This window comes from Bombus flavifrons, chromosome 17, assembly GCF_040668555.2.
Source record: "Bombus flavifrons isolate JBK064 chromosome 17, iyBomFlav1_principal, whole genome shotgun sequence".
NCBI classification, from domain to species: domain Eukaryota; kingdom Metazoa; phylum Arthropoda; class Insecta; order Hymenoptera; family Apidae; genus Bombus; species Bombus flavifrons.
Window position 1 is genome coordinate 3,959,506 of NC_138458.1, and position 26,757 is coordinate 3,986,262.

Here is a 26,757-nt window from a genome sequence, read left to right on the forward strand (position 1 = left end):
GCCCCTCCGTGTGCTTTTCCTGAAGGGTGTTTGGTATCATATATGGTGTAGTACGGTATTTTCATGTAGCTTTTTGGAGTGAAGTGTATTTCTGAAACAAGTAGTATATCGATATTATTGTTATACAGGAATGTTTTAGTTTCTAGGGCCCTTTGTTGTAGGCCGTTAGAGTTCCAGGCTGCTATTTTAAGCGTGTCCATTTTTATTTTTTGCTTAGCATGTTTGTAAGTAGTTGTAGCATAAGTGTGATTTCTTGCGTTTGCTGTCTAAGTACTGCGTTTTGTTCGTTTATCATTTTTGTTAGCATTTCCGTGTTTTTGATGGATTGCTTTAACAGTTCTTTGATTTCTGTAGCGTCGTCGATGTTATTGTTCTGGTTGTAATTATCTAATGGTGTTGACTGTTTGGCTACTTGCGCGTAGCTTCGGCTACCAAAGGTGTTGGTATTATTATGGTTGATGTTCATTACATGCTGTACGTTTGTTGATGTCTCGGTTACTGTGCTATCCTGTTGTGTGTGGTAGTTATTATATGTCCTGTTACAAAGCGGCGGAAAAAGTTTGTTTTGAAGTTGTTTTCTGACTATACAGCCTTTGTAGCTAGCTGGGTGATTTCCACCGCAATTGTAACATTTTACATCATTTATTTTTCCCGTGTGCGGGCAATTCATTGTTAGGTGCTTTCCTGCGCATTTGACACACGCCGGGTTTCTGTTGCAGTAATTTTTTGTGTGTCCATATGGTTGACACCGCATACATTGTGGTATGTCTTTTTTGTGTCTGGGTGGCTCGACTGTAATTATTGTGTTTAAAATTTTTTTTAATTTCGAAAATTTCCTTGTTGTTATTTTTAGGTTCAAGCTATTAAAAATAGCGGTAATGGTTGTTTAGTATCAAATCTGGTTATATTATTGATTGTTCTTACCTGATGTCCGATATTGGCTAATTCCTCGCATATGTTATGTGTATTTGTCTTAGGGTGTAAACCTCTGATTACTGCTTTGTAGCTTTTATCAGTTTTGGTTTGGTAAGTATGATACCCAGCATTTTTTTCTTTTAGTGCTTTTGTCACTTTCCTGTAAAGTTCTGGGGTATTAGTTTGTACTTTTACCTGATCCAATTTAAGTTGTTTGATGGTGTAATTTTCTTTTCCTGCCGTGGTGTTTAGCAGATCAATGAGGGGGTCTATTATTTTAGCATCTATGTAGATTGGTGGTGGTTTGGGAATGTGTGTTATTGGTTTTTCAGCTGAGTCTGAATCCATCTCTTCTGGCAGTGAGCTGAAGGAGTTTTGTAGAGGAATTTCCTGTAGCCATTGTTGCCTTTCTGTTTCTATAGCCCTCCTAGCATTTGTGTTTGAAGTTATTTTTCGTTTTTTGCTGGGAGTTACATTCTTCCAGCTTTCGTTCTGATGTGGTAGATCATTGTTGATATTATTCTTTTCGTCATTATTTTGTGTAATTTCCATTTCTATTTCATTAATAACTGAGCAATCTTGAACTTCGCTTGTTGGTTTATTTGGGTTTGTTTTATCTATAGCTCTGTTTATAGAATATGTTTCGCCTTTATTTAGAATTTTTATTGGTGGTATTTTTTGCATGTTTTCCATCAGTTAGCGATTGGTTCTATTATATGTCACTTTGTTTTCCCACTTGTCGCACTTACGGAAGCACTGATTCACACGACCGTGTAACTCGACTGCTCGGGCAGAACTGATCGTTGAATATATGATAAATAATGAAATTACTAACGTTCCAAATATCTTCGATTCTATTTTGGATAGATGTATTTGCGTATATTAATACTTGCAAATAAAAAAGTTATATACATAACGAAATTATTAATATCTCAAATATAATTTGGCAAGATAAATAATTAACGATTTGTTTAAGGCTGGTCAGATGTAAGACATTGTTTTTTGAAAAAGTTTTATTAGTATCGTAATTTGCTTAAAATGAGGGGATAAGGCGCTTAATGATACGAAATAATTTAATAAATCTAACTGAGATCAATAATCTGCAATAAGAACAAGATAAATTTAAATAATAGACCACTTTAAGATACACGTCAGTCTCAATTAATTTCTTGAATTTATCTATGCATTTATGTGCGATTCTGATGAATTTGGTCATTATAGTATTATTATTTCTCTGCTGAAACATTTGCTATTTTTTAAAAGCCCGAATATTTTAAACATTAAACGTCGAAAATTTAAATAACATATTAAAGCTTCCAATATTGTTTGTTTAAATGACAATTAATGCATCATAATCTTGTTCTTCATATTAAAAAAATGAATTTACGCACACTTAAACAGTAATAGAACAATTATCAATTATCGAACAATTAAGGAATTCTTTTTTGGACTAAGAAAGAAATTTTTAATTTTGTTGGGATCTACAGATTTTTAAAAATTTTGGACTTACACAATCACATACTTATTGCCAAAATATATTTACGTTAAGAAATAAACTATTTGTGCTTAATCTATTTATTTATTTATTATTCATCTTTCATAGTTAAGACTCTACGAACTGGTTAGTAGTCCTACAACGCCAGTTATAACTAACTTTGATAGTTTAAACTTTTGAGAATTTTATATATTTCTATCATTCGTTATTTTATATATTTAACTTAATTAGTAGTACTGTGAAAATGTTTTTCAAGTTAATATGCAATGTGTCTTCGAAATTCGTGAACTGTCAACTATATTATAAAAATCAAATGTTATTTAATATTCTATCTATATAATATAGTACTACTATAACAAATGAAGTTATTACTTGGCCAGCGCAAGATTCCAGCTTTTCCAGGCCGTTTTTCAATCTCTCTATCATCGCTTTTACGTCGTAGGTTCTTTCCACAAGCAACTTCGAATACAAAGAAATTTGCTCCAAGAACGTTTTTGGAGTCGTATAGTTGTATCTTCTCTCGTTTTGTAAATAAAGCGAAGATATATCATTAACGCTAGTATGCACGTATGACATGAACAAAGAAGCTGATGGCTTGTATTTTTTTGGGAGGTCTTCTAATTCCTGCAATCAGTAAATATCACAATGATACAACTTAATAGATGAAAATAGAAAAATATCAGGAAGATAGATTAAGTTTATTCATAAGTAATAATCGAATGAAGCGATTATGAACCGTTTATTTTGAAAGTGGTGTAAGTCCATTTTTGGGAAAAATTAGGGAAACGACAAATTTACATATACTTTCTTATTTATAAGCAATTTATAATTTAGATTTAAAAATTTTTTAAATTTTAAATTAAAAAATTATTAAAAATATAGATTAAGAAATTTTTCAACTTTTTTAAATTTAGATTTTAAAATTACTAAAATTAATAATGATTTATTTTGAAAGTAGTGTAGGTCTATTTTTTGCAATCTATAGCCTGTCCAAATGGCCATGGTATCAATAATGACAAACAAATGATAGCGAATGGAATTCTATCCTATTTATTTCACATAGTATTGCGCGTGCGAATGTGAACAAGTTGTTTAAATGCGATTCAGTAATGTACTCGTAAATTATTATTACATATAAAATGTTACGAAATTAATAATAGTTTTATGTTTATACCTTTTCCAAAAATCACCTTCTATCGTCTTTTCCAAAAAATAATACAGTACAAATAGCGGAGATGTGATATAGAGATACCCTTGATAAATTGATTTTATAAACATTTCAATGTACTAAATAATCTAATAAAATGTAAAATATAATATCTGTTTTCATTCACACTGATGTCTTAAGATAAATTAAATTAACTAAATGACTTATTAGCTTCTTTATAAAGAATGTGCTAAATTGTCTTACTTCTAAGAACCTGGTGGAAACGGATCTCAAAGCATCCTGTGGCCAGCTTTGAAACCAATTGATCGAAGTGTTGTTTACGATTGCTGGAAACTGTCTAGCCCTGTTTCGTAATGTTACACCAACGGGAGAAAAGCAAAGAATGCATTTTAACAAATTTCGAACTCGATTGATGAAAAATTTCCAGCAATTTTCTTTGGTGTCCATCATGCCGGTTTGTTTCACCTACGATATAATAAAACGTCAATATACCATATTAGAATAAAAATTGAAGCAATGCATAAGCCAAATATACAATAGCTGCATTGAAATCCCTCAGTATTAAAGATATTATTTATATGAGTACCAATGCACGGGACAAAGTTTAGATTCAGACTATAATTAAATCATAGCTCAAACTTTAGAAATATAAAATTGTTGATACAGAACATTCTGACATAATATGATACAAATAACGAAATTGCGCCACACTGCGAGAAACTTCATATCCTCAAAGGTATTGCAAAGTCACAATTCAACCAATTTGTCCCTCGCGACGAGTACTATACAATGTAATAAAAAAATCTGACCTTGAGATTCAAGGACAAAGAATTCTTGAACATCCTGTACCTAAGATAGTTGAACTTTTTTTAAGATAGTTCAATATACTCAGTTATACAAAAGTTAATACCGAAAATATTTGCCTGTCTTTTTATATGTTATGTATAACTCATAATTAACTATATGGAAAGAGCATAAATATAAAATTATATTTGTGCACAAAAGAGTGCGTCGTAACGAAATTTTGTAAGGTTAGAATAAGACATTGCCGCGAAGAAAAAATAATTTGCATAACAGGAATAGATCGCGATCCAAATATTGCATAGGAAGTGTTTTGTTTACAAATAAGAAAACGTACCTCAGTTCTTAAGGCGTTCACGATATTATCTACCTCATCATCGGCGAATAATTCGGAGATTTCGCCGAAAGCGAGCATATCGTTTATAAGTACCAGAAATTTTTCATCGGCGATATGAGAATCAGTCATCACAAAAGTTATTCCGATTCCTTTCAATCCAGATTTCAGATATAAACCTGATAAATCGCCTCTTAAATCAGTCATCGAATAACCTGTTCGTAATTGTATCTGAAAAACCTAAAATGTAAAGGACTTTGATTAGTTTTTATGTAAAGAGATTGCTTACATGTTATGTATACGTGTTGATATTAATTTGAAACTAATTAAAAAAAATTTGATCTATGAAAGTTCACAGTTAATTTTCATTCTCCATCTATCTCACATTCTTCAAATAGCAGAAATTCACACAAAATTTCACCTCAGGAGCATTAAAAAACTATTTAAACATCGTTTAGGATACCTTCGTTTCAATTAAAAAATAATAAGATTTGATCTCTCCTTTGCACTCTTGTTATATCTGTTATATAACAATTCCTTATTTAATGTTATTCCAGTACTATCAAATTCTAATTTTCACTTTACCTGAGATTTTAAGGAACATGACACAAACTATATAGGTATAATTTCTTCAGTTACTTTTTATCATAGTAATGAATTTTTCTAATATGATCCTATTTTTATTAGGAATTCAAAGAATATATTGTATACATGTAGTTCTCTGATGAAAACTACGAAAATAAGGCAATAGTTAGAGAGAAAAAGGGCGATATTATTGCTCGTAAATCAACTGATTTAACAATTAATATTCAATATATATACAATTTATATATTCCAATTTAAACTTAACTTATTGATGAGAGATGATATAAACAAAAAAAAAATAAATAGATTATGGTTTAGGCTACAGTAACTACTAGGTAGCCAACAATTCTAGCGTGAAATAATTTTCAATGGATCTATTGCTACAGAAAATATTGCATTATCTCTTATCTGCCTGTTCGTCATATACTAATAATGATCAGAGGCAGAAGATATGTATGAGGGTGAGTAAAAAATTATCCGCACTGTCGCTGTAGAACTTATTTTAAGCAATTTTCAGAAATGGCGTACCTCATTTTTCTACATAATCGCCCAGCTTTTCAATACACTTTGCCCATCTGTTAAAGAGCTTTCGCATTCCCTCATTAAAAAATGTTTTCGACTGAACTGCGTGCCACGAATGCAGCGCCGTATTCGCCTCTACGTCAGTTGTTTCAGTACCAACTCATATAAACTTTTCGAAACCTAAGTCTATCGCGGAGTATTGCATAAACAGAGTCATGACTGATTCGCAAATGATTTGCCGTATTATTCAATGTCACCCGTCTATTCGACAGAATCAGTTTACGTGCACTTTTAGTGTTGTCATCAGTCGTGGATGTGGACGACCTTCCGGTTCCTTTTTCATGACTGACACCTGTGCTATGTTCTTTGAACTTCTGTATCCATTAAAACACACTTGCTCGCGACAAAACGCTTTCTTAATACTGTGCACAAAGTGTTCGATAAATATCGGCACCAGACACGTTCTCCAACCACGAAATACGAAGCATTGCATGCTGCTCTTTTTTCGTGCAAATCACAAGTGGGGCATCCACAAATGAATTGACGTAACACGTTCAAACCTGAACAGCATTGACTTAAAAGATAGTGATGTTATACGAAAATTGCATATAGGACAGTACGGCCAACAGAAGTTCTAAATATAACTGGAATATAACTGGAGTGCGGATAAGTTTTGGCTCGCTTTCCCCACACAGACGTAATTATTATTTTTTAATTTTTAATGTAACATGGAATATTGAATGACATGATAATAACTAATCTTAGTTTTTGAGTTATGTACAAATGTATGTTTGGTAATATATATAAATAATAATAAGTAGTACTAATCTAATTTACGATACACTTACAAAATCGCATGAAATAAGAATTAAGTCATACTAACGTTACGAGCAGCCCCATGGCAGCCGAATATTAATCTAATCTAACCTATAACTCATTGATTTATCTTTTTCTACTTATATCGAAGATAATTAGCATCAATAAGTCAAGTTTAGGTTGGGATATGAAAAACTATGACCACCCATGTGCCAGAATGAAATGTAACGAAAACTAGATTTAATTGAATTTTTTTGTAAATATCTCGGAAACGAAGACTGAGCGGCGATTATGTGTATAGAAAAACGTTGTTTAGAATTTTGATCTTGATAATATATTTTTAACTCGTTGAAATTTTCTAGACGTATAATTACCTGTATTGTTCTATTACTTTGTTAATTGTTCATTTTTTACATTTCTTTCATAATAAGTAAATGTTTCACTTTTCGTGTCTGAAAAGGTGGTGATTTTTATGGAAAATTCGCACAGGTAATCAACTCTTCTTAAAGATAAGGATTAGTTCGAATTGCATGGTGTTGGGAATTTTACAAATAATTATTGCAGAAGTACCTCTAAACCTGCGATGAAAGACGCAAGGCTAGAAAGAGATTGCTTTCCGCTTCCTCCAACACCAACAAGCAATGCGTTTCCTCTTGGTGACTCCAGAATGCGATTTATTTGACAAACCTGGTACATAGCATCTTCGAATAAAACCAGATTCATTGCCGCTACCTACTCCAAGGTAAAAAAATATATATTTGATTAGAAAAAAGAAATAGTAACATATATAAAAAATTCGAATATTCCAATTAGAATAAATATAGGTTTTACTTGTTTTGTCAATTAATTTTAATTCAAAAAAACGTATAAAAACATCTTACTCATGAATTAGAAATTAATTTACATTAGATTTTGAATAATACTGCTATATACAATATAAAATAAGTTCTTATGTTATCTATTTTTACAATCGAAGAGTGCAAAAAAAGTTGCGCGAAAAACGTTTCATGTACCAAAATATTGTATGTAAATATTGTTTATGTATAGCGTGTAATCTATATGTCAAAATTAGCAAGTATGTTGTAAGTTTTATATTATCCATAAGAAAAGATCTAAATTTAACCTATCTTGTAGTAAACAAAATAAGAAACTGTCTTTTACATTTGAATGTGACATTATTTTGTTTATCACATTCTATACCAAAGGAACGTTGATTTTGAGCTATAGTCAAACGATTTATAGATTTTCATAATTTTGAATGTTTCTTTTTAGAATGACTATTTGTTTTATTGTCACATTTGACAAAACTATTAACTTGAATATTATTTATATTTTTTTATATGATATATTATATAATTTATATTTTGAATATAAATTATTACCAGTTCGTTATAATTAACCAGAGCTTCATCTAGTAACTTCGTCAATTGTTGCCAATCTTTTATTGGCATATATTTTGGTTCACCGATTCCTTCCGCAAAATGACAATATATTATTGGTCCAGCAAAGACAATATTTTCGTCCATTTCCTGTGATAATAAATGATATTATTAAATTTATCATTATCAAAAATTAAATTAAGAATATACGTAACAAAGACCTATTTACTTCTCTTTTATTTATAATAATTAATACTACTGACTTTTTTAAACTTACAGAAATATTTTTGCGAAGCGACTCCTTTAGCAATTGCTGAAAGGCTTTTACATCTTCAGCACTGATTAATTTATCCGAATACACTCTTGTTGCTTCGTGAACGTACAATCTGATCAAATGATTTCCAGTCGGAACAGTCTCACCGTGTGCAAACAGTATGCCCTTAAAGAAAGAGTAAACCTTTTTTATATCAAATATTTATTATTAAATATAATATTAAATATTTTTTTAAAAGAGTTAATTATAACGTCACGTGATTTTTATCTCAATAAGTTGAATTTCATGGTAACTAGTTCAGTTACCGACTGCGTTCGACATATATACATGTCAATCCAAAACTTTATTTCGGTGCGGTTGACGTGTATACTTGTCGTGTAAAATAAAAAATTACCATTTGCTATAAAAACTCAAAATTTATATAATACTTTACTGTGTATATCGGCTATTCCCCGAAATCTTTTGTGTATTTTATTCTATTATCTTTTGGCAATTTTTCAGTTTTTAATAACAATAACCTTTTCAACGATCAATGAATTGTTAATTTTGTAGTCCAATGCAATTCCAATTTCCCCGTGAAGATACCATTTACTAATGAGACAATATTTAGTAAATGTGGAATAACAAATATACGTAACGAATATTTCCGAACACACGAAAATCCGCAGGCATTAAGAGATAGTTCGTGCAGAATGGTGCAACACCACATTCTACCAAAGCGCACTTGAGCAGCTGTTTTGGAAACAGGTAGTTGGTCTGTTCAGTCCTAAGATTTAAATCCCCTCTACTTTTAATACTGGGTATACACGAAGACACAATACAGTAAAATTTTAAGAGGACAGTCAGACTCTGTTTACAAGAAAACGGAGGACGTATCAAACATCTGTTGTAAGCTGTTGTGTTTTTTGTGGACACTCGCAGCCGAGACAATCGCGGTACGTGTGTGATTTTGTTGTGGACGATCCCTAAGACTTATACGAGATAAGCTGCCGAAATATGTATCGTTCAGATTGAGGATCACCAGATCAGAAAGATCTACTTATATTATATTTCGAAATTATATTGGATAAGCTAAATAAGATAAAATACCATAATGACCGATTCGGCGGAGATAATGGTGCGTATAAATATAAACGTAACAAAATCCACTCTTTCTTTTTTATACGTAGGGAAATCCTCATATCCACCGCGCTTCGCATCCACCCACCCATTTTACGACATAGTCAAGTGTACGCTTGTTCGAAGAGTCTTTAATTTTGATTTACTCGGAGATAAAGCTTCCTATGGAAAAATATTACTGTACTAACGTCACCAGTTTGGAAACACTTTACATAAAAGAGCATATTAATTTTAAAAGGTAAACTGCAGCAAAGAGCGATAAATTTCTATGGTTTTAATTAAGCTTTTGTCATGTTAATTACTTGCTTTGTTGAAATAAATCTTACTTGAAAGATGTTTGAGAGATCACGTAGATTAAATACGTAATGAAATTTGACTGCTGTTGGTAGGAATGTTGTTGAAATTTTGTGGTGACAGTACAATGCTGCGTTTAATAATGATTCTGCAATTTTTGTAAGCGCTAAGTTAAATTTGTTGATAGGATTCATCAGGTGTTGTTCTAGCATTTGGCTGTAGATCAATATTAAATTGTCTTCGGTTGGAAAACTGCAATAGAAAGAAATTTTCAATTGATAGAAAAAGATTTTTGTAATAATAACTTACATATAAGTTATATTTCCAGAAATTCTATATACATATTCTATATCATATACAGGGTGATGCACGTAAATCATGACAGCTGAATATTTTTTTTTTTTTTTATTATTCAATTTGTACTTTACAATTTGTCCAGCAGGACACTTGTTAAAATTTTCTAGCTTTATTACTATAATATATAACACGTGGATGGCAGCCCCCAGCAAGATACCATCTTCCAGTTTGTTTATTTTATTTCTTTAGCGAGGTCAGTGGAATGTTTTCTTTTTAGTCTCCTTTTTTATATGGGTTTCGCTCGTGTCAGCAGCCAGCTTATTTGGATGTGTTGCCGTTATTTCCTTGTTTTTTTATGCACCTGCCGATTTCTTCTTGGACCGTTGGTATTTTTAGGTCTTTGCGTGTATCCTCGTTTCTAATATACCACATTGCTGCTGTCCCCCATAGTGGTATTCCGTACGTCCAAATTGGTTTTATTATCGTTTTGTAAATTTTTAGTTTATTTTCCATGCTGACTTTAAAGTTTCGACTAGTTAGCCAGTACGTCTGTCTTCTTTTTATTCGTATTTTGTCTACAATTGATTTAGTATGTTGCTTTCATGTAAGTGATGAATCTAAGTGGAGTCTTAGTATTTAACTTGCTTTATTTGTGTTATGTGCATGCCATTCAATTGGATATTAGGTGGTTTCCGTTTTCTTTACTTGGGTTACAACCCCCTGAGGGGATTGTCGCCAAGCGCCAGTCAGAAGTGGCTATCCTGTTACTGTCTTCTCAGCCTGGGACACTAGCTAATTATCGTCTCGATGGCTGTAGTCTGTAGGATGTTTGTCAATCGTAGTTATTCTATTATTGTTTTATAATCTTGTGACAGGGACACAAAAGGAATGTAACTTTACCGAATTAAATTTGCTAAAACAGTTGTGTGATGTAACAGCTAAATAGATCTGGGATCCATATATCTCTGATCGTATCATATCTAATTTCATTATTTGTATTACTATTATTAATATTTATGATCTTTTTTAAATACATAGAACAAAGATGAGTTTTCAGAGATTAATGTCTTCTTATTTAATTTCATTATTTGTATTCTTATTATCGTAATTTGTGTTCTTTTTTAATAATACATAGAACAAAGATGAATTTACAAAGATAAATCTTTTTAAGGATAAACAGGAAGTAAGTAACTGTTCTATTATCCAAAAATTCTATTATCCTAACATCGTTGCCTCCTAATTAGTTCGGATAACTGAGATTCTGCTGTGTATCTTTCCAACTGCAATAGTATTGGAATGTTTTTTATTTGCGATGTTCAGAACTATTTTAGTCTTAAGCACATGTTCAAAATGATAGCTCCTCACTTGTGAACATTTCGTAATGCTGCGACAAGAAAGTAATCGCATCTTACTCAATATTTCTGGTGTCACAGCAGCACAACCTTTACGTATCTTAATTTTCTGTTACCTGGATTAATCTTACGTGACTATAACCGTTAAATAATTACATTTTGATGTGGACTATTCTCAGATTGCACCGTACATCCAAAAGGCGTTCGTTTCATGTTAAGTTTATATCCTATAAACATCCTATCCTAAGTTTATATCCTGAACATTTTATGTCCATTGTGAACATTCACAAGATGTTCGCAAAACTTAAATTTTGCATGTCCTAGCAACATCCATTTCTTAGGTCTTATAAATGTTCTTAAAACTTAAATTTTGGATGTTCTAGCGACATTTCCCCCGAAAGTCCCACGAATATTCTTAAGGCCAAAGTTAGAATATTTTACTATTATCCATTTCGTAAATCTAAAGAATTAAATATCAGATGTTATAAGAACAACCATTTTGTAGATTTTACAGATAAGAATTTCACTTTACAGATTAAATTAAACATTTGCAGATTAAACCACAGATGTTACAAGGACAACCGTTTCCTAGATTTCACAGTTAAATATTGCAATGTTTTTAGAACATTCATTATAAAAGTACAAGGTTTCAAATTCCATGAATTTTTGCAATTCCCGCAAAGTTTCCATGTTTAGGCTATACACGCACTAGAAATTCTAATTTCAGGAAGTAGTAATGCAATAAATTGTTTAAATTTCGATCGCGAAGAATCGGCGTCTAACTATACATAGAACAAGATGTTTTGAAAAGATATGCTGCAAGCCGAAAGTAAATGATTCCCTATTCAAAAGTAAGTCCAAAATGTACAATGACAATTTTTGATACGAAGTTTTGTTTTCGAAAAAGTTGACGCTGAAGTTTCGTCGAGTACGCATGGATTGAAACGACGATTGATTAATGGGCTAACACTTAGGTCCCCTATTCGGTGATACGAGCCAAAAGGCGGTTCCCTGTGTACTGGAAGTCGAAAATATAGAATAACAATTTTTGATATCAATCTATTATCATAAAATTTCTGCATATCAAGAAATATGACTTCTTTTAGTTTTGTACATGTACTAATTTATTTGTACGTCTATGAGAGAACGATATAATGTGAGGTAATAGTCGTGTAATACTAAAACATTTCTTTTTCTCGATGCTTAGATTATAGATTATTAAAAGTTGATTGTTAAGGAAAGTAAAAGAGATTGGGTAAATAAAAAAAAGCCAACACCATACGGAGTTCCCAGGTGGTCACTCCCATCCAAGTACTATCCGTGCCCGGCGCTGCTTAACTTTCGTGATCGGAAGAGAACGAGTGCTTTTTTTTTAGAAAAAAGTTTATTTATTTAAACCAAGATACAATTTTTCATACATGTTGGGTATTCATAATAAACTATGAATTTCGATAAGATGTGTTAGGTAAAAGTACCGATACGCGACGGTACGACGTAGCCATACTATATTATGTGTCGGCGTTTTACATTTTTTGTGTTTTAAATCTATTCTTTGGATTTAAACCTCTGGGGAGCGGAGCTTTTATGTAATTTTGTTTTTGGTTGATTTTTCTGTCCTGAAAACTTGGTCGCAAAACAGGACGCTTCCGTAGTCTACTTTTTGGGCGCTGTATAACTTTGGGGGGAGGCGGGATAATAGGGAGTGGGCGGGGGAGGGGGATATCAAATAGGTTTATTTACAATATTTGCAAATCTTTACAGTTACACCTGTGTTATACGGTGTCAGAGTTGTGTTCTGTCGGTTTAATAGTTTGCTCTCTTGTTTTATCATGGATTTGGAATCCACCAATATTTCTTTGTGTTTTTTCTGTGTTTGTCTTTAGTGTCTTTCAGAGGGAGGGCCATGTTGTATCTCCACCTAGTGTCTGCGGTTTGTCCGTTTAAGTTTCCTTCGTAGAGTATAGTTTTGGTTCCTATTTTTCTTTTTATGTGATAGATTATTGGAATGTTGTTTTGGTCTTGGAGGTAGTTTCTTTCGTCTAGGTATAGGAACGCTTCTGGGGGGATGTAGCCTGTTGCCAGAGTGTTTTTGTAATATGCGTCATTTGGGAATAAGCAACTGAAGATTAGGCTATTTTAGTAAGTCACTATTGTAAATATTGAAAAGTAACGGGGAGTTTACTGTACCTTGTTGCAGACCGTTTTTTATGGAGAATTCTTTGCTTGATGTGTGTGAACCTTCAGTCATTACGAATGTTCTGCTTGTGATCATGTCCCAAATTATTTTGATTAGATATTTGGGAAAGTTTTTCTTGATTAATTTGTATCCAGACTGTGCCGAAAGCTTTTTCGAGGTCTATTAAGCAGGCGGCTACTCGTTGTTTTGCGTTTAGCGCCCAGCAGATGTCCGACGTAAGTTTGTTTATTGCGTGAATTGTGGAGTGTTTGTGTCGGAAGCCAAATTGATTTTCTGGGATTATGTCATTTTTTGAGCAGAAGGAGGTGAGGGGGTTGTTTATGATTATTTCAAATACTTTGCTTATGTTGGGGAGGAGACTTATGGGTCGTAGGTTTGCGGGCGATGAGCCGTCTTTATCTTCTTTTGTTATAGCTATCAATTTGGCTTTTTCCATTTTTGGGGAAATATGTTGGCTGTGTCGTTTTTGGAGATGTTTTTTATTTTGTTTGTCCAGTGATGGTTTATGGAGCTTGCGAATTCTTGTTTCAGTTGTGTTTTATTTTGTATAGAAGGTACTTTTGAAATTCTAATTCTTCTCTTTTGTCATAAGAATAGTTGAATTTTATATTGTTTATTTTGGAGAGTATGTAGCTTTTGTCTCGTTGTAGTTCTTTTATTTTATTGTTAATCTATGAATGAGTCGATTTGACTGTTTGTTAGATTGGCGTTGTTGTAGATCTTTAGGTCGCAGTTCTGTTCGAGTATGTTTTGGAATTTTTTCCAGTCTGTCTTTTTGTAATTGTACCTGGGTGCCTCGGTCTGTGTTTCGAGTGTTAGGAGGTCCGATGTATTTTTTTTTGTGTGAAATACTAGGGCGTTATGGTCACTGTCATAGGCTAAGGTTTTAAGGGTGTTATTTGGACGTAGGTTTTGAAATTTTAGTCGCGCATCTGCTAAGCATATGTCCAGGTATGAGCCTCCTTTTGGGTAAGAGGATAGCTGGGAGCTGTATAAGTTTGTTCTGAAGTGAATGCTTTTATTGTCTAGCCAGTTTCTAATAAAGTTGCCTCTCGTGTTGTTTATTTCGTTTTTCCAGCTGGTGTGTTTTGCGTTAAGGTCGCCTGCTATTATATAGAAGTTTTCCGGTTTGTTGAGCTGTAGGAGTTCGAAAAGTTTATTGAATTCTTCGCTAAATTCATTCCGGTTTCCATAGGTTGCGTAGGCTGCAGTGATAAATAAGTTTTCCTTATCGCTTATTTTTATTTTTATGATCGATGTTTCTAGGATTTTGAAACTTGTTATTTTGTCATTTAGAATTGTTTTGTGTTTTATAGGGTTTCTTATGAGGATTGCTGTTCCTCCTCCTTGGCTGGCGTTCGGTCTGTCTTGTCTTATCATGGAGTAGTTTTTGAAGTGTACTTTGTGTCTTTTATTTAGTTTTGTTTCTGAGATGAGTACGATGTCGGGGGTTTCTTTATTTATTAGGGTTAGCATACTGTATCTTTTTTGATTTGAAATTAGGCAGTTGGCATTTATTGCAATTATTTTCAGATCTTTTAAGTTTAATTTATATGTTTTTTGCTGTGCTTGTTGGTTTTGAGGTTTATGGATATTTGTCATACGTGATGTTTAAAGCCTTGTAGATGGCGTCGAACCTTTCTTCATGTATTGCTAGTGTTGTTTTTATGGCGTTTATTTGCATTTGCTGTTCTTTTAACGTTTGGAGTATGCTTTTTTTAAAGTCTTCAATACTGTTAATTATGTTTAGTTGGGGGGTGTTATCTTGATGCGTTGATAGTGTTGTTTTTATGTCGTTTAATTGCATTTGCTGTTCTTTTAGCGCTTGGGGTATGTTTTTTTTAAAGTCTTCAAAAATGTTTATTATTTTTAGTTGGAGGGTGTTATCGGATGTAATTGGGCTTTGGCCTGGGCGCGGATCTAAGTTTGTTATTTGTGGTGTGTCTTCGGTTGTTTTATTTTTTGTTGTTTGCTGTTTCACTACGTCCGAGAACTTTAGTTCTGGGACGTATTTACGGCTAATTTGAGCAATTCGTTTTGTCTTTGTTTCTTTGCCTTGTTTTATTTTTTCTACTAGTATTTTGCGTAGTTCTGCGAGTTTGGGGCACACCTTGTATGACGCGGGGTGTCCGTAGTTTTTGCAGATTACGCAGAATATTTTGTCCTTAGTGACTGCGTCTTCTTTTTTTATTTTGCAGTCGCCTGGGCCATGGGGCTCTGTGCATTTTACACAGCGATAGTTTAGGTTGCAGTTTTGTGCAATGTGCCCTAGTCGCTGGCATTTATGACATTGAATTATGTCATCCTTTCTTTTTATTATTTTTTCCCATTTTATCTTAAAATAGTTAAAATTGTTAATTTTTAATAGGTTGCTTATATTGCTGTGAGGAGATAGTTGTATTACATAAATTGGGAGCAATATATTGTTCTCCCTTGATCTTTTTGTCGTGAACCGTGAGACTTTCGTAAATTGTACGTCGTCTATTTGTAATGATTGTAGTTCTGTGAGTATTTCTGTTTCAGTGTAGCTGTTGTCTAATCCTTTCAGCAAGTATGTGTGGTGTTTTTCTCTTTTGGGTGTATAGATACAGAAGGTTGTGTTTGCTGCAAGGTGTGTTTCTTTAGCTTTGTGAAAATCGGGTATGTTTCGGAGGTAGAGCGCATGTTTACCTGTGTGTATCCTTTTAATGTGGAAGTTTTCGATGTTTGGCACTTTTTCTATGAGTGTTACTGTGTCTTTTGAGTCTTGTTTTGTTATAATAATGGTAGGGGCGTTCGTACGCTCATCCGCGGTGTGTCTGCTGGGGTGTCCGTCCGGTGTCCGGCCCCCCCGTGGCGATGATATTGGCCCTGGGCCTCCAGGGTTGTTCGATGAGGCCTGTCGCCCCTCCGGTGATGAATGTTTTGGCGATATGGTGGGACTGTGTTTACTCATTTTGCTTCGTAATATATCATTTTTTTTCCTTATTTGCTCTAAAATTGCGCACGGCGTTAAGTAATTTGTTGCTCCCTGTTGAGGTTGAGATTCTGGTTCTGTTTGTAATGTACCGAATCTGTTGCTTGTTATAGTCGCTGGAGGTGAGGTTGCTCTTATGGGCCTCATGATTGTGAATTCCACAGCTTTTTCTTCCTGTGTGGAGAGAAATTCCTCGTCTGCGTTTACTAGTTTTTTTGTCCTGGCAATCAGATTTGGTTGTGGATTGAGTTTCCGCGTCTTTTGCGCGGAAAGTCTTAAGTTATTGTTGATTTCTATAGATGCTTTCTGCGCGTTAATTTTTCTTTTTGTTGTTTTTTTTTTTTTATTAAGTCTAAGGCGTGTTCCGTTTTCTTGCTTTTTGCTTTATTATCGATGACTCCTATTTTTTTATATACCTTAATTTTGTTGTTTTTTTGTCTTTTATAATTTTGTTTTTTATTTTTGTTTTATGGCGATGATGTCACTGCAATGTTTTTCACTGTTTGACACTTTTTGTCACTTTTTCCTTTCCCTATTTGAGAGTGTTACTTTGCCTTGACGCGCGCACTGTTAGGACCTAAGCCTGATGTCCCTTTCTGGGCTGAGAGGTCCGTCCTGTTCGGAGGTTCACGGTCAACTGCCGACGAGAACGAATGCACTCAGCGCGGTATGAGCGTTGGCTGAAGTAGCTGGTTTTCTTATTTGTCTTTGATTGACAAAATAATAGAATATTTAAAGGAACATAAGTGTGTGCCAAAATGAGAATGATATAATGCATGGTAATGGTCGCGTAATACTAAAACATTGCAATTTCTTGATGCTTAGAATATAGATTATTAAAAATTGATTATTGAGGAAGCCGATTTGATTTTTTAGGATTACCTTATTTTTTGTGCAAAAGGAGACTAGAGGATTGTTTATGACTCTTTCGAATATTTTGCTTATGTAGGGTAGGAGACTTATATATCGCAGGTTTGAGGGTGAGGAGCGGTTTTAATTTTTTTTTCTTCTGTGATGGCTGTTAATTTAGCTTTCTTCCATTTTCTGGGGAAATACGTGTTATTTATTGCATATTTAAAGAGCACTGTGTAATATCATTTTATTTTGTTGGGTAAGCGTTTATTGTTTAATTTAGAGAAAATGATTTTTAGTTGGTTATAATTTGTAAAGTAGTTTATTTCTGTATCTGCTTGTTTGTGGTTGTTCGAGGTGTTTTCATTAGAGAATGTGAAGACTGTCTTATTTAGCGATATGTCTTGTTGTATTTCATTTTTCAGTTTATCTGTTTCTGACATAATAATTCTGTTAATTATCCTCGATCCATGTGTTCGTTGTGCGTGTGTGTGTTTTGGAAAAGTGAGTGCCGATAACGTATAGTTTTTCCGTTGTTTTACATGTTATGAAATAACTAGACTTCATGTCTTTATTGATTTTCTGTTTCGCTATACCTGCTTCTTGCTGGAGGGGAGCTTTCTCTGGAGGCAGTTTGAAAGAAGGGATAGAGTTAGAGTTAGAGTTCTTTTGACGTAAAAATTTGATTTGTCTGTGGTAACATGCTAGAAGAGTCTTTTTAGACATATTTTTTAATTTTGTTTGTCCATCTTCTCTTTTATCGTAAGAATTGTTGTACTTTAAATTGTTTATTTTGGATAGTATGTAGCTTTTGTCTCGTTGTAGCTCGTTGTAGCTCGTTTTCGCAGTCAAGGCGTTATTTTGGAAGGGTACTCCAATAGCTAAAACGATTCTTTTCAGTACTTGTAGCGGTATTTCTAATTTCCTATGCTATGAGTTTCTTCTAAGGATAATTGATGGATTTTAACGGTCCGAGCGGTCGAGCGCCACCCTTACATAATAACATCGAAGCCTCGCATTCATCCAGGTATCGTTCACGCTCTTCCCGCGAACAATCCCCGGCGCTTGGAGCGTATTCACGCAGTAAACGCCATCTTGTGGGCGAATATGCCGTTTGTCGATTTTCCTGAAAACCAATCAGCATGCAAATTTGGGGTCCTCCGTTTTGAGCCTTGTTGGGGTCGCTCGCTGGAGTTAGGCCCGCCTGAGTATAATAACGGTATCGGCAGTCTCGTTCGAGTAGTTCAATTGTGAACGTATAGCAGTCAGTTTCCGTGCCTTCGAATTGCTAAACGTGGACTAAAGAACCGTTTCGATCTCTCAGCGCTCTTCAAGCGCTCGTGCAGGCGAAATCGTTTCGTCAGTCATAACGATCAATTGATACTTTTCTGAGCTGGCTTCTTCGGTGCGTCAATATCTTGAAGCATTCGTGGACATGGCTGTAAGCGTTGGTGGAGACAGAGTCGTTCCATCAGGCGTAACGATCAGTGGACAGTCCTGTGCGAAATCTTCAGTTGTGAACAGTATCTCCAAGCATACGCGAAGGTAAGTATCATTTTAGTGAGCGAACGATTAGTAAACCGTCTCGTTCGAGTCGTTCAAATGCGAACGGCGTCGACACGCGTTCGCGGAAGAATGTATCGTTAATCATTCGTATCGTCGTACGATAATTCAGTCGCATTCGTTCAGTCGTGCGTCGCGTCGCGGCATTTGCTTCAGTTGCTTCGTATCGCATAATCGTCCGCAGTAAGCATTCGTAAATTTCGTCGTAATCGTCGAAAACAACTTGAAACTTTCTCATCGTTTGTTCTTCGATGTTCTTTTTCGAGTTTTAACTTCGTCAATTGTTCTTCGCGCATTGAGTCATTACTCTCCCTCGTAAATCTGTTGCCCAAGATTAATTCGACGGGAAATAAGTTACAGAGCGGGGTATCCTCGATATCAGATACACGCGCATGTTAGACGTATCGTTATTTCTTTAACTGTTTGAGTACCAAGCAGCGTGATCGCGCTGTTTAGATTTTGTGTCGAAAAGTCCCAGTAAATTTGAACGCTACGGACGACTGACGGTGTTTTGTATTTTATTGTTATCTTAATAATTTTTATTAAGCAAAACTTGAAATATTTATAAACTAATAGTACACATATATAAAAATATAGTAGTATTTCATAAAAATAAGAAATATGACGAGCGCTATTGTGCCGCTTGTTTCTCTTCGCAATCGATTAAGAGGCTATTTTTTCGACCTTGGTTTTTCAAAGACCCCTGGGACTCAAACGGTTAAATTAAGTCAATATTATCATAAATAATTACTTTTCTACTTATTCGATATGATTTTCGAAACATTAAAAGATTATTAGTACTCGACTATTTCAATATTCTTTACGATACTTTTTTAATTACGGTTAAACTTGTCACCACTGGTGTGAGAGACTGTAAAATTGATTCGAAATAGTATTTTACAGAGACTGATGAAACCGATGAGTTAGATATTTATATAATTAAAAGTTATTTCTATTTCTGAATTTTCTTTGCGAATATGTTAACTGTGCTTGAGCAGTGCTGGGTCAAATTTATAGGAAAAATGTTTGCAATACTATTTTAAGTAGTTGTTGGTCTACAGTACGAATAAAATATTTTAAATATGTAGTAAAAAATAAAATATCTTTATTTTCACAATGTGGTATATGAAATAAAGTATTTTATCTTTGTATTGTAAATAGTGTTTAAAATGTTTCTTAACATTGAGAATAGATTAAGCAGAATGTTAATATCAGAATGCAAGAATCCAAAATATTTACAAATTAAATTCATGTTCTTTTTAACCCTGCTACGGTCGCCGGGTCTCTTTGTTCTTACTGCTCTCCTTTCTTTCTCTAAGAACTTTTGTATTCGTTAAACGTATAGAGCAAAATTTTATTCGACTGGTGAAACCGACATATTTGTGAAAAAGACGTGCGATCATAGAAAATTTAGGGAACGCACTGATACAAAATTATATTATAAGACGGTAATATGACCCGCGTGGAAAAGCTGCAAAAGAAATAGCAGAGAGTGTTATAAATACTTGGGAACATTTCAAAGAGAAAATAAGAGTTCGTAAAAATTTCACTAATGCCAAAGTTTTGTTTGCTAGATAGAATGTACCGGTTCTTTGCTATGAAAGTGTAGAAGACTGGTAAATAGGATGTTTTTGACCGTGAGATTTACTAGATGTTCTTGCTTGTTGTTGTAACCGTCGAATATATTTAAAAATGATAAATACATATACAGATTATATTCGCTGAGTCGCTGGTACAGAGTATAAGTCGCAAAGTAAAGTTGCTAATTAATACTCAGTAAATGCTCGCTAGATAATCGTCGATAACTCGGTAGATAACTGGATAGATAGCTCGTCGATAGAGAAAAATACTCGTAGATGTTCATAGATACTAAACTCTTTTCGGTTGCGTCGATTTATTTTTACTGGTCGACGGTTGCGCGTAGCGGCAACACTGTTTTTGCCCGGAGTATTATTATTCTTACATTACATGTGTCCTAACGATCTTGATACGCCGAAGCAAAACAACAACATGATTTGAATTGTCCTTTACTCATGCGCCGCTACAAAAGATATTATGAAGGATATAGTAACATACTACTACATTTTCCCGGCCCTTTAGTTAGAAGATAAAATAAATAAAAACGAATCTTTGTATGCAAAGGTAATTTTCTTCTTCAAACTCTTACCATATAATTTAGTTGAATGAAAGACCGCAGCAGGGTTAACTATGGGTATTCGCAAGTAACAAGTATTATTCAAAGTTTTCAGCACTTGGATTACTCCTTTGTGGCCAAACATGCAATCCATTTTTTTTATTTAATTTATACTTTATAATATGTCCAGCTGGACATTTGTTAAATTTTTCTAACTTTATTTGGGCATGGCTATCCCCAGCAGGATATCATCTTTCAGTTTGTTTATTTTATTTCTTGAGCAATGTCAGTGGGGTGTTTTCGTTTTGGTCTTCTTTCTATGAGAGTTTTGTTCGCTTCAGCAGCTAGCTGGTTTGGATGTGTTGCCGTTCTTTACTTGTATTTTTCTGAGTACTTGCCAATTGCTGCTTTGACCTTTGGCATTTTTAGATCTTTGCATGTATTCTCGTTTCTGTTATATCATTTCGCGTTGACTAATGTTCTGAGTATCGTTGAGAAGCGACTCTGGTTTATTTACCTGGCTCATTACTGCTGTTCCCCATAGTGGTATTCGTACGTCCAAGTCGGTTTTATTATCGTTTAGTAACTTTTTAGTTTATTATAGAGTTTCGACTAGTTAGCCAGTACATCTGTCTTCTTTTTATCCATATTTTGTCTATAATTAATTTAGTATGTTGTTTTCATGTAAGTTATGAATCTAAGTGGAGTCTTAGTATTTAACTTGCTTTGTTTGTGTTATGTGCATGCCATCTAATTGGATATTAGGTGGTTTCCGTTTCCGTATTGTAAATGTAACGTGGTTAAATCGACTGAGATTTGCTTTTATCTTGCAGTCACTTTTCTATTTTTCTGATACGTTCTGGTAGTAATATGACTGCTGTTTTTGGATTAGAGTGCTTATGTTACGTCGTAGGCACAGGGAGTAGTGAAATTAAGAAATCATTGATCGTTTCTTTCGTCGTTCGAATGATTTCGCTTAGGTTTAAACGTTTCACGAGCAAGGTAAGAAAAATTCAGACTTTGAACATGGTGACAGAGTTTATTATGCAGATTTAATAGAACGCCGGTTAAGAATGTTAGGACAAGGTGCGATATAACGACTCTCGATTAACGACTCTTGACTCTCGGTGGCTAACTGAGGATCAACGGCTGCAGTGCCGAAATATATTGATGGCTGTCAGCCTTGAGGTGATTTTGGTGTAGGACGTGTAGGGTGCCAAAGAAATACTCGGTAGTGTTTAATAATATATTTATTAACAATTCTTGCTTCCGACTCTGACGTACCATTCTCGATTTCGATTCTACATACAACTTCCGATTCCAACTGACTATTCTCTTCTCTCGGTTACAACTCAACTGTTTTGTTGACCCGATTCGTTTCTTTTTGTCATCCGTCAATATCTCTGCTACGCACGCTTTCGTTACGCGTCTGCCACCGTTGCTACCTACGGCTTCTTCCAAATATTCGGCGGAAGGACCGTACTGATATCGATGGCTTATTAGGCCTTTCGGCACTTGCGCTTCGGTGATACCGTCGAAATTTTTGTTGTCAAGTGCCGCTACAGGCCAATTCAAGTTTTCCGACCCTTTCTGCTTGTCGGCATTTGCGCTTTATCCGCGTCACTATAATAGAGACCAAAGAAGCCGTTCTACAGTGTCACCTGACTAGTACTGCCGTGTCGTCCGTGAATGTTAGTATTTTGCTATTGGTAGTTATACGCAATCCAGTGAAACTAAATAGTTTCAAAATTGAAGTACGCGAGAAAATTAGAGTATTATGAAGGTGCAAGACGAAAAGGTCTGATTTCCTATACAAAAATGAGCAGAGTATGAAGTGATAAGTTTCGACACAAGACTTGGTTTTCTAGAAAATCAATTATGAAGTTTCGTCCACTTGATTCGCTACTTGTTAAGTATACGCGTACCTACATGACGGAACTTCACAATCCATTGTCTGGTAAACGAAGCCAGGAAAATTTTGTATGTCTGAATGCACGTCTAACAATTCCATTTATTCTCATACATGCATGTATGTTTTCTTAAATATTTTGTCTATTCGATAACATGAAATAATAAAACTGATTACTTCAGCCAACGCTCATACCGCGTTGAAAGTACTCGTTCTCGTCCGATCACGAAAGTCAAGCAGCGCTGGGCACGGTTAGTACTTAGATGGGTGACCGCTTGGGAACTCCGTGTGGTGTTGGCTTTTTTTACTTTTCTTAACTCTTAGTCAACCGAATTGGCAGGTCTTCTTTTTTTACATTTCCAATTCGTTTTCTTTTTTGTTGTTGTTATTATGAGTTATTGTTTACCTGGAATTGACCCTAATTAATTGCGACTCTATTTCTGCTTTTATAAAGTACAATGTGTAATAAAATACACCAATTTAGTGGTTTTAAAATTAATTAAAAAGTTATACTATCAGTTATGACTAAATAAAGATATAGTCGAACGATATCACACTGTAAAAAAATATTAAAATGCATTGAATCTTTAACTTCACGTTCGAGTCGTGTCATTTATCTTTAGTCATCTTTAATGTTTTTAATTTTACCTATATCTTTTTATACTTTTAATATATACTTTTAATTTGATGTTTTGTATAAACGATATGTGAAATCGTTAAACGAAATCATTACCGCAAAATATAATGGACTACTTAAATAATTTTTAAACTTCTTTGTTTCTCAAGTATTTGTGAATATTAGTCCTCCTTACTTAGAAAAATGCACGGTGGACAACGTATAGGTTGGCCTGTGTGGGCGCGGTGGACAGAGAAGCGTATAGCTCGCTTTGGCGCGCGCGGTTGGCTAAGCGTTAATAAGGTATGGTCGTATACATCAAGAAAATATCTTTTTAGCATTAAACGATTATCACCATAAGTTATATCAGTCTCGCATACACGTTCACTTATATATTGCTTTGTTTATATTTTCTGGTAATGTTATATGTATTTAATATTCGGAATTGGAGAATGTACAAATATTATACATATGTATGTCGTTTGAAAGAATGCAAAAATACATGTGACGAAAATTGTGGTACAAACTGAAGGGCGACGATTCCCTGCGCGTGGGGAAAGTGAAGTCGAAAATGTAAAATGACATTTTTCGCTTTGTTTTCGCGAAAATCAATTATGAAATTGCCCCTACTTAACTTCACAGTCCATTTTCTTGAAAACGAAGTCGGGCAAGATTTTACATATCTTCTTTATCCTCCTACATAATTGTACGTCGTAAGTATTTTTTATTCAATAATATTAAATAACAAAATTGATTACTTCAACTAACGCTCATATCGAGCTGAATGCATTCTTTTTCTTCAGTGACCTCACTGGCCAAAGATACCAGGCGTAAGACTTGTTAATGAGTTTGTCAATTTATACTGTAATATTCAATAACGAAAAGTGATAAATAATGCTCACTACAAAAGAAAACCAAGAAAGAAGATGGAAAGAAGATAAAAAGAATGAAAAGAGCAACCGAAAGAAAAGTACTACAGCAAAAATGGATCGAGAACGCGAAAAGAACGAAACCATAAATATAGCAGATAGCTCCCCATTATCAGCAATACGAACGGAAAATAGGTTCAGCGTATTGCAATCACAAGAGTCCAGCCTATCTCGGACATAGCAATACCTTCAAATAATAACAATAAAAGAATTCACAATAATAAGGAAAAAGAACGAAAACCTACGGAAGAAAGTAAGTAGACATACGGCCTCCCAGGACGTGAAATCACAAGCTGGAAGAGAAGAAAAAATGGACGAAGAAGTATTCCATCATCCACGAAACCCTCAACGACCCAAGCGCAGACCAGGAAGTGGACAACGCAGGGGGCCCATCTCCAGGGACGACGCTACCGAGAAGCCAGACGCAACCCGGACAGGTCACTAGCCGCTACAATGTACATCACCCATCAAGACCCGAGGGAGACAGTAAAACTCATTGAAGAGACTCTAAACACAAAGTCATTCCACATTAAACGAATACATGCAGATAAATACGTGCTATTCCGACAAAATATACCAGACCTTAACAAAGCGAAAGAAATCCTAATTGCAGTTAAGACAGCCTTTTACGCACATACAGCCAAATTGGAGAAGTACCACACGGTCTCACCAGAGGTTCTAAACAATAGCTCCTCCGGGGCAAAAATATTCGCAGAGCTGCAAGCATTGCAGATATTTGACATCCAATTGAACAAAGATTGATGCTTCTCAACAAAAAGATCAGTAGAGAACAATGTATTGCTCCCAATTTGCAAAATCCAAGTATCTACACAAAGTAACATTATTAACCTATTAAGAATGAACCGTTTAAATTTCTTTTAAAATGAGAAAAAGTCAGAAGAAATGACATAACGCAATGTCACAAATGTAAACAGCATGGAACCGCACAGACCGACAAAAATGAAGACACAGTAAACAAGGACAAAGTGCAGTGCGTGAACTGTAAAATCTATGGATATCCTGCTTTGTATAAAGGATGCTCAAAACTCGTGGAACTTTGCAAAAAACTTTGAGAAAATATGAACAAATGCAAAGCATCAAAAACAAACGTGTTACTCAAATAAGCCGCAAATTCACGCCGTAGTTCTCAAACATCCTAAGACAAGGAATAAGCCGAAACCAAGTCTCCGAAAACCAACCACATCAAACAAATTTATTACCGCGCGTAATTCAAAATCCAAACCCAATTAAAACCATACCCCAACGAAACGTAATAAACTTATCGAAGACTTCAAGAAAAGCATATTCAAAGCCCTAAATGAACAATAAACACAATTAAACGAACTAAAACAATCACTAAAAACGCACGAAGAAAGGATTGACTCTTGCCCAATAGGAGGCTCATTATTTAGCCATATGCCTTGGAGAGACACAATTACAATTTCTTAATTTACGGGCAAATAACATGCTCAAAACCATAGACTACGATTGCGACCATAACGCTTTCGTATTCCAGATAAACAAAAATACATCTGACCTCCTAACGCTAGAAACACGGAGTGACGGACCCAGGTACAAGTACAAAGACAACAAACTAGGAAATATTACAAAATCAGCTCGAAAAGAACTACGACCTAAATATCCATAACAATGTCAACCTAACAAACAGGCAAATCGACTCGTTTATAGACGAAATAGAAAAACATGCCCTTCAAGAATCCGTACTAAAAATAAAACAAAAGTCGGCTTTCGAGCTCTATATCTATAATAAAAAAAAATTACGAGACAAAAGCTTCATATCATGCAAAATAAACAATATAAAATAAAACTATTCCTACGATAAAAGAGACGATTTAAAATTATTAAAGTACCTTTTGCACAAAATAAAGTTGTGTTTAAAACAAGAATTCGTAAACTCTATAAATCAACACTGGGCAAACAAAATAAAAAATATCTCTAAAAAGGACTCTGCTAGCATGACCACAGAGAAATCAAATTTTTACATCAAAACAACCAAACTCTATCTCATCTCTCAAACTGCCTTTAGACGAGAACGATTCTATTCAGCGCGGTATGAGAGTTAGCTGAATTAAGTGATTTTCTTATTTGCTTTTAATGTACAACAAAAGAATATTTGAAAAAATATAAATGTGTGCAAAAATGAGTGATATATGATACTAGTCGCGTAATACTAAAACATTTCTATTTCTCTATGTTTAGATTATAGATTATTAAAAATGGATTATTATG

The 26,757-nt window shown here is 34.3% G+C and overlaps 1 protein-coding gene, 1 long non-coding RNA gene and 1 other non-coding gene across 3 annotated transcripts in view; 2 read left to right on the forward strand and 1 right to left on the reverse strand.

Moving 5' to 3' along the window:
- Positions 1 to 10,078, reverse strand: part of LOC138188751 (dynein beta chain, ciliary-like) — a 46,427-nt gene extending 36,349 nt beyond the window's left edge. The window contains exons 1-7 of the mRNA XM_069130791.1: positions 9,735 to 10,078; positions 8,293 to 8,454; positions 8,019 to 8,165; positions 7,207 to 7,368; positions 4,717 to 4,953; positions 3,822 to 4,043; positions 2,783 to 3,034 (exon numbers count right to left, since the gene is read on the reverse strand). Of these exons, the coding sequence (XP_068986892.1) occupies positions 2,783 to 3,034; positions 3,822 to 4,043; positions 4,717 to 4,953; positions 7,207 to 7,368; positions 8,019 to 8,165; positions 8,293 to 8,454; positions 9,735 to 9,914 (1,362 nt within the window). The 5' untranslated portion in view covers positions 9,915 to 10,078. The remainder of the gene's footprint in view (positions 1 to 2,782; positions 3,035 to 3,821; positions 4,044 to 4,716; positions 4,954 to 7,206; positions 7,369 to 8,018; positions 8,166 to 8,292; positions 8,455 to 9,734) is intronic.
- Positions 10,079 to 18,625: 8,547 nt separating this feature from the next.
- LOC138188756 (uncharacterized) lies at positions 18,626 to 19,602 on the forward strand. Its single transcript, XR_011175649.1, has 2 exons — positions 18,626 to 18,901; positions 19,186 to 19,602. It is a non-coding gene; the product is annotated as an uncharacterized LOC138188756 (long non-coding RNA).
- A 3,541-nt stretch (positions 19,603 to 23,143) lies between these two features.
- On the forward strand, positions 23,144 to 23,262 carry LOC138188914 (5S ribosomal RNA). The gene has a single exon (XR_011175753.1). It is a non-coding gene; the product is annotated as a 5S ribosomal RNA (ribosomal RNA).
- The last annotated feature ends 3,495 nt before the right edge of the window (positions 23,263 to 26,757 follow it).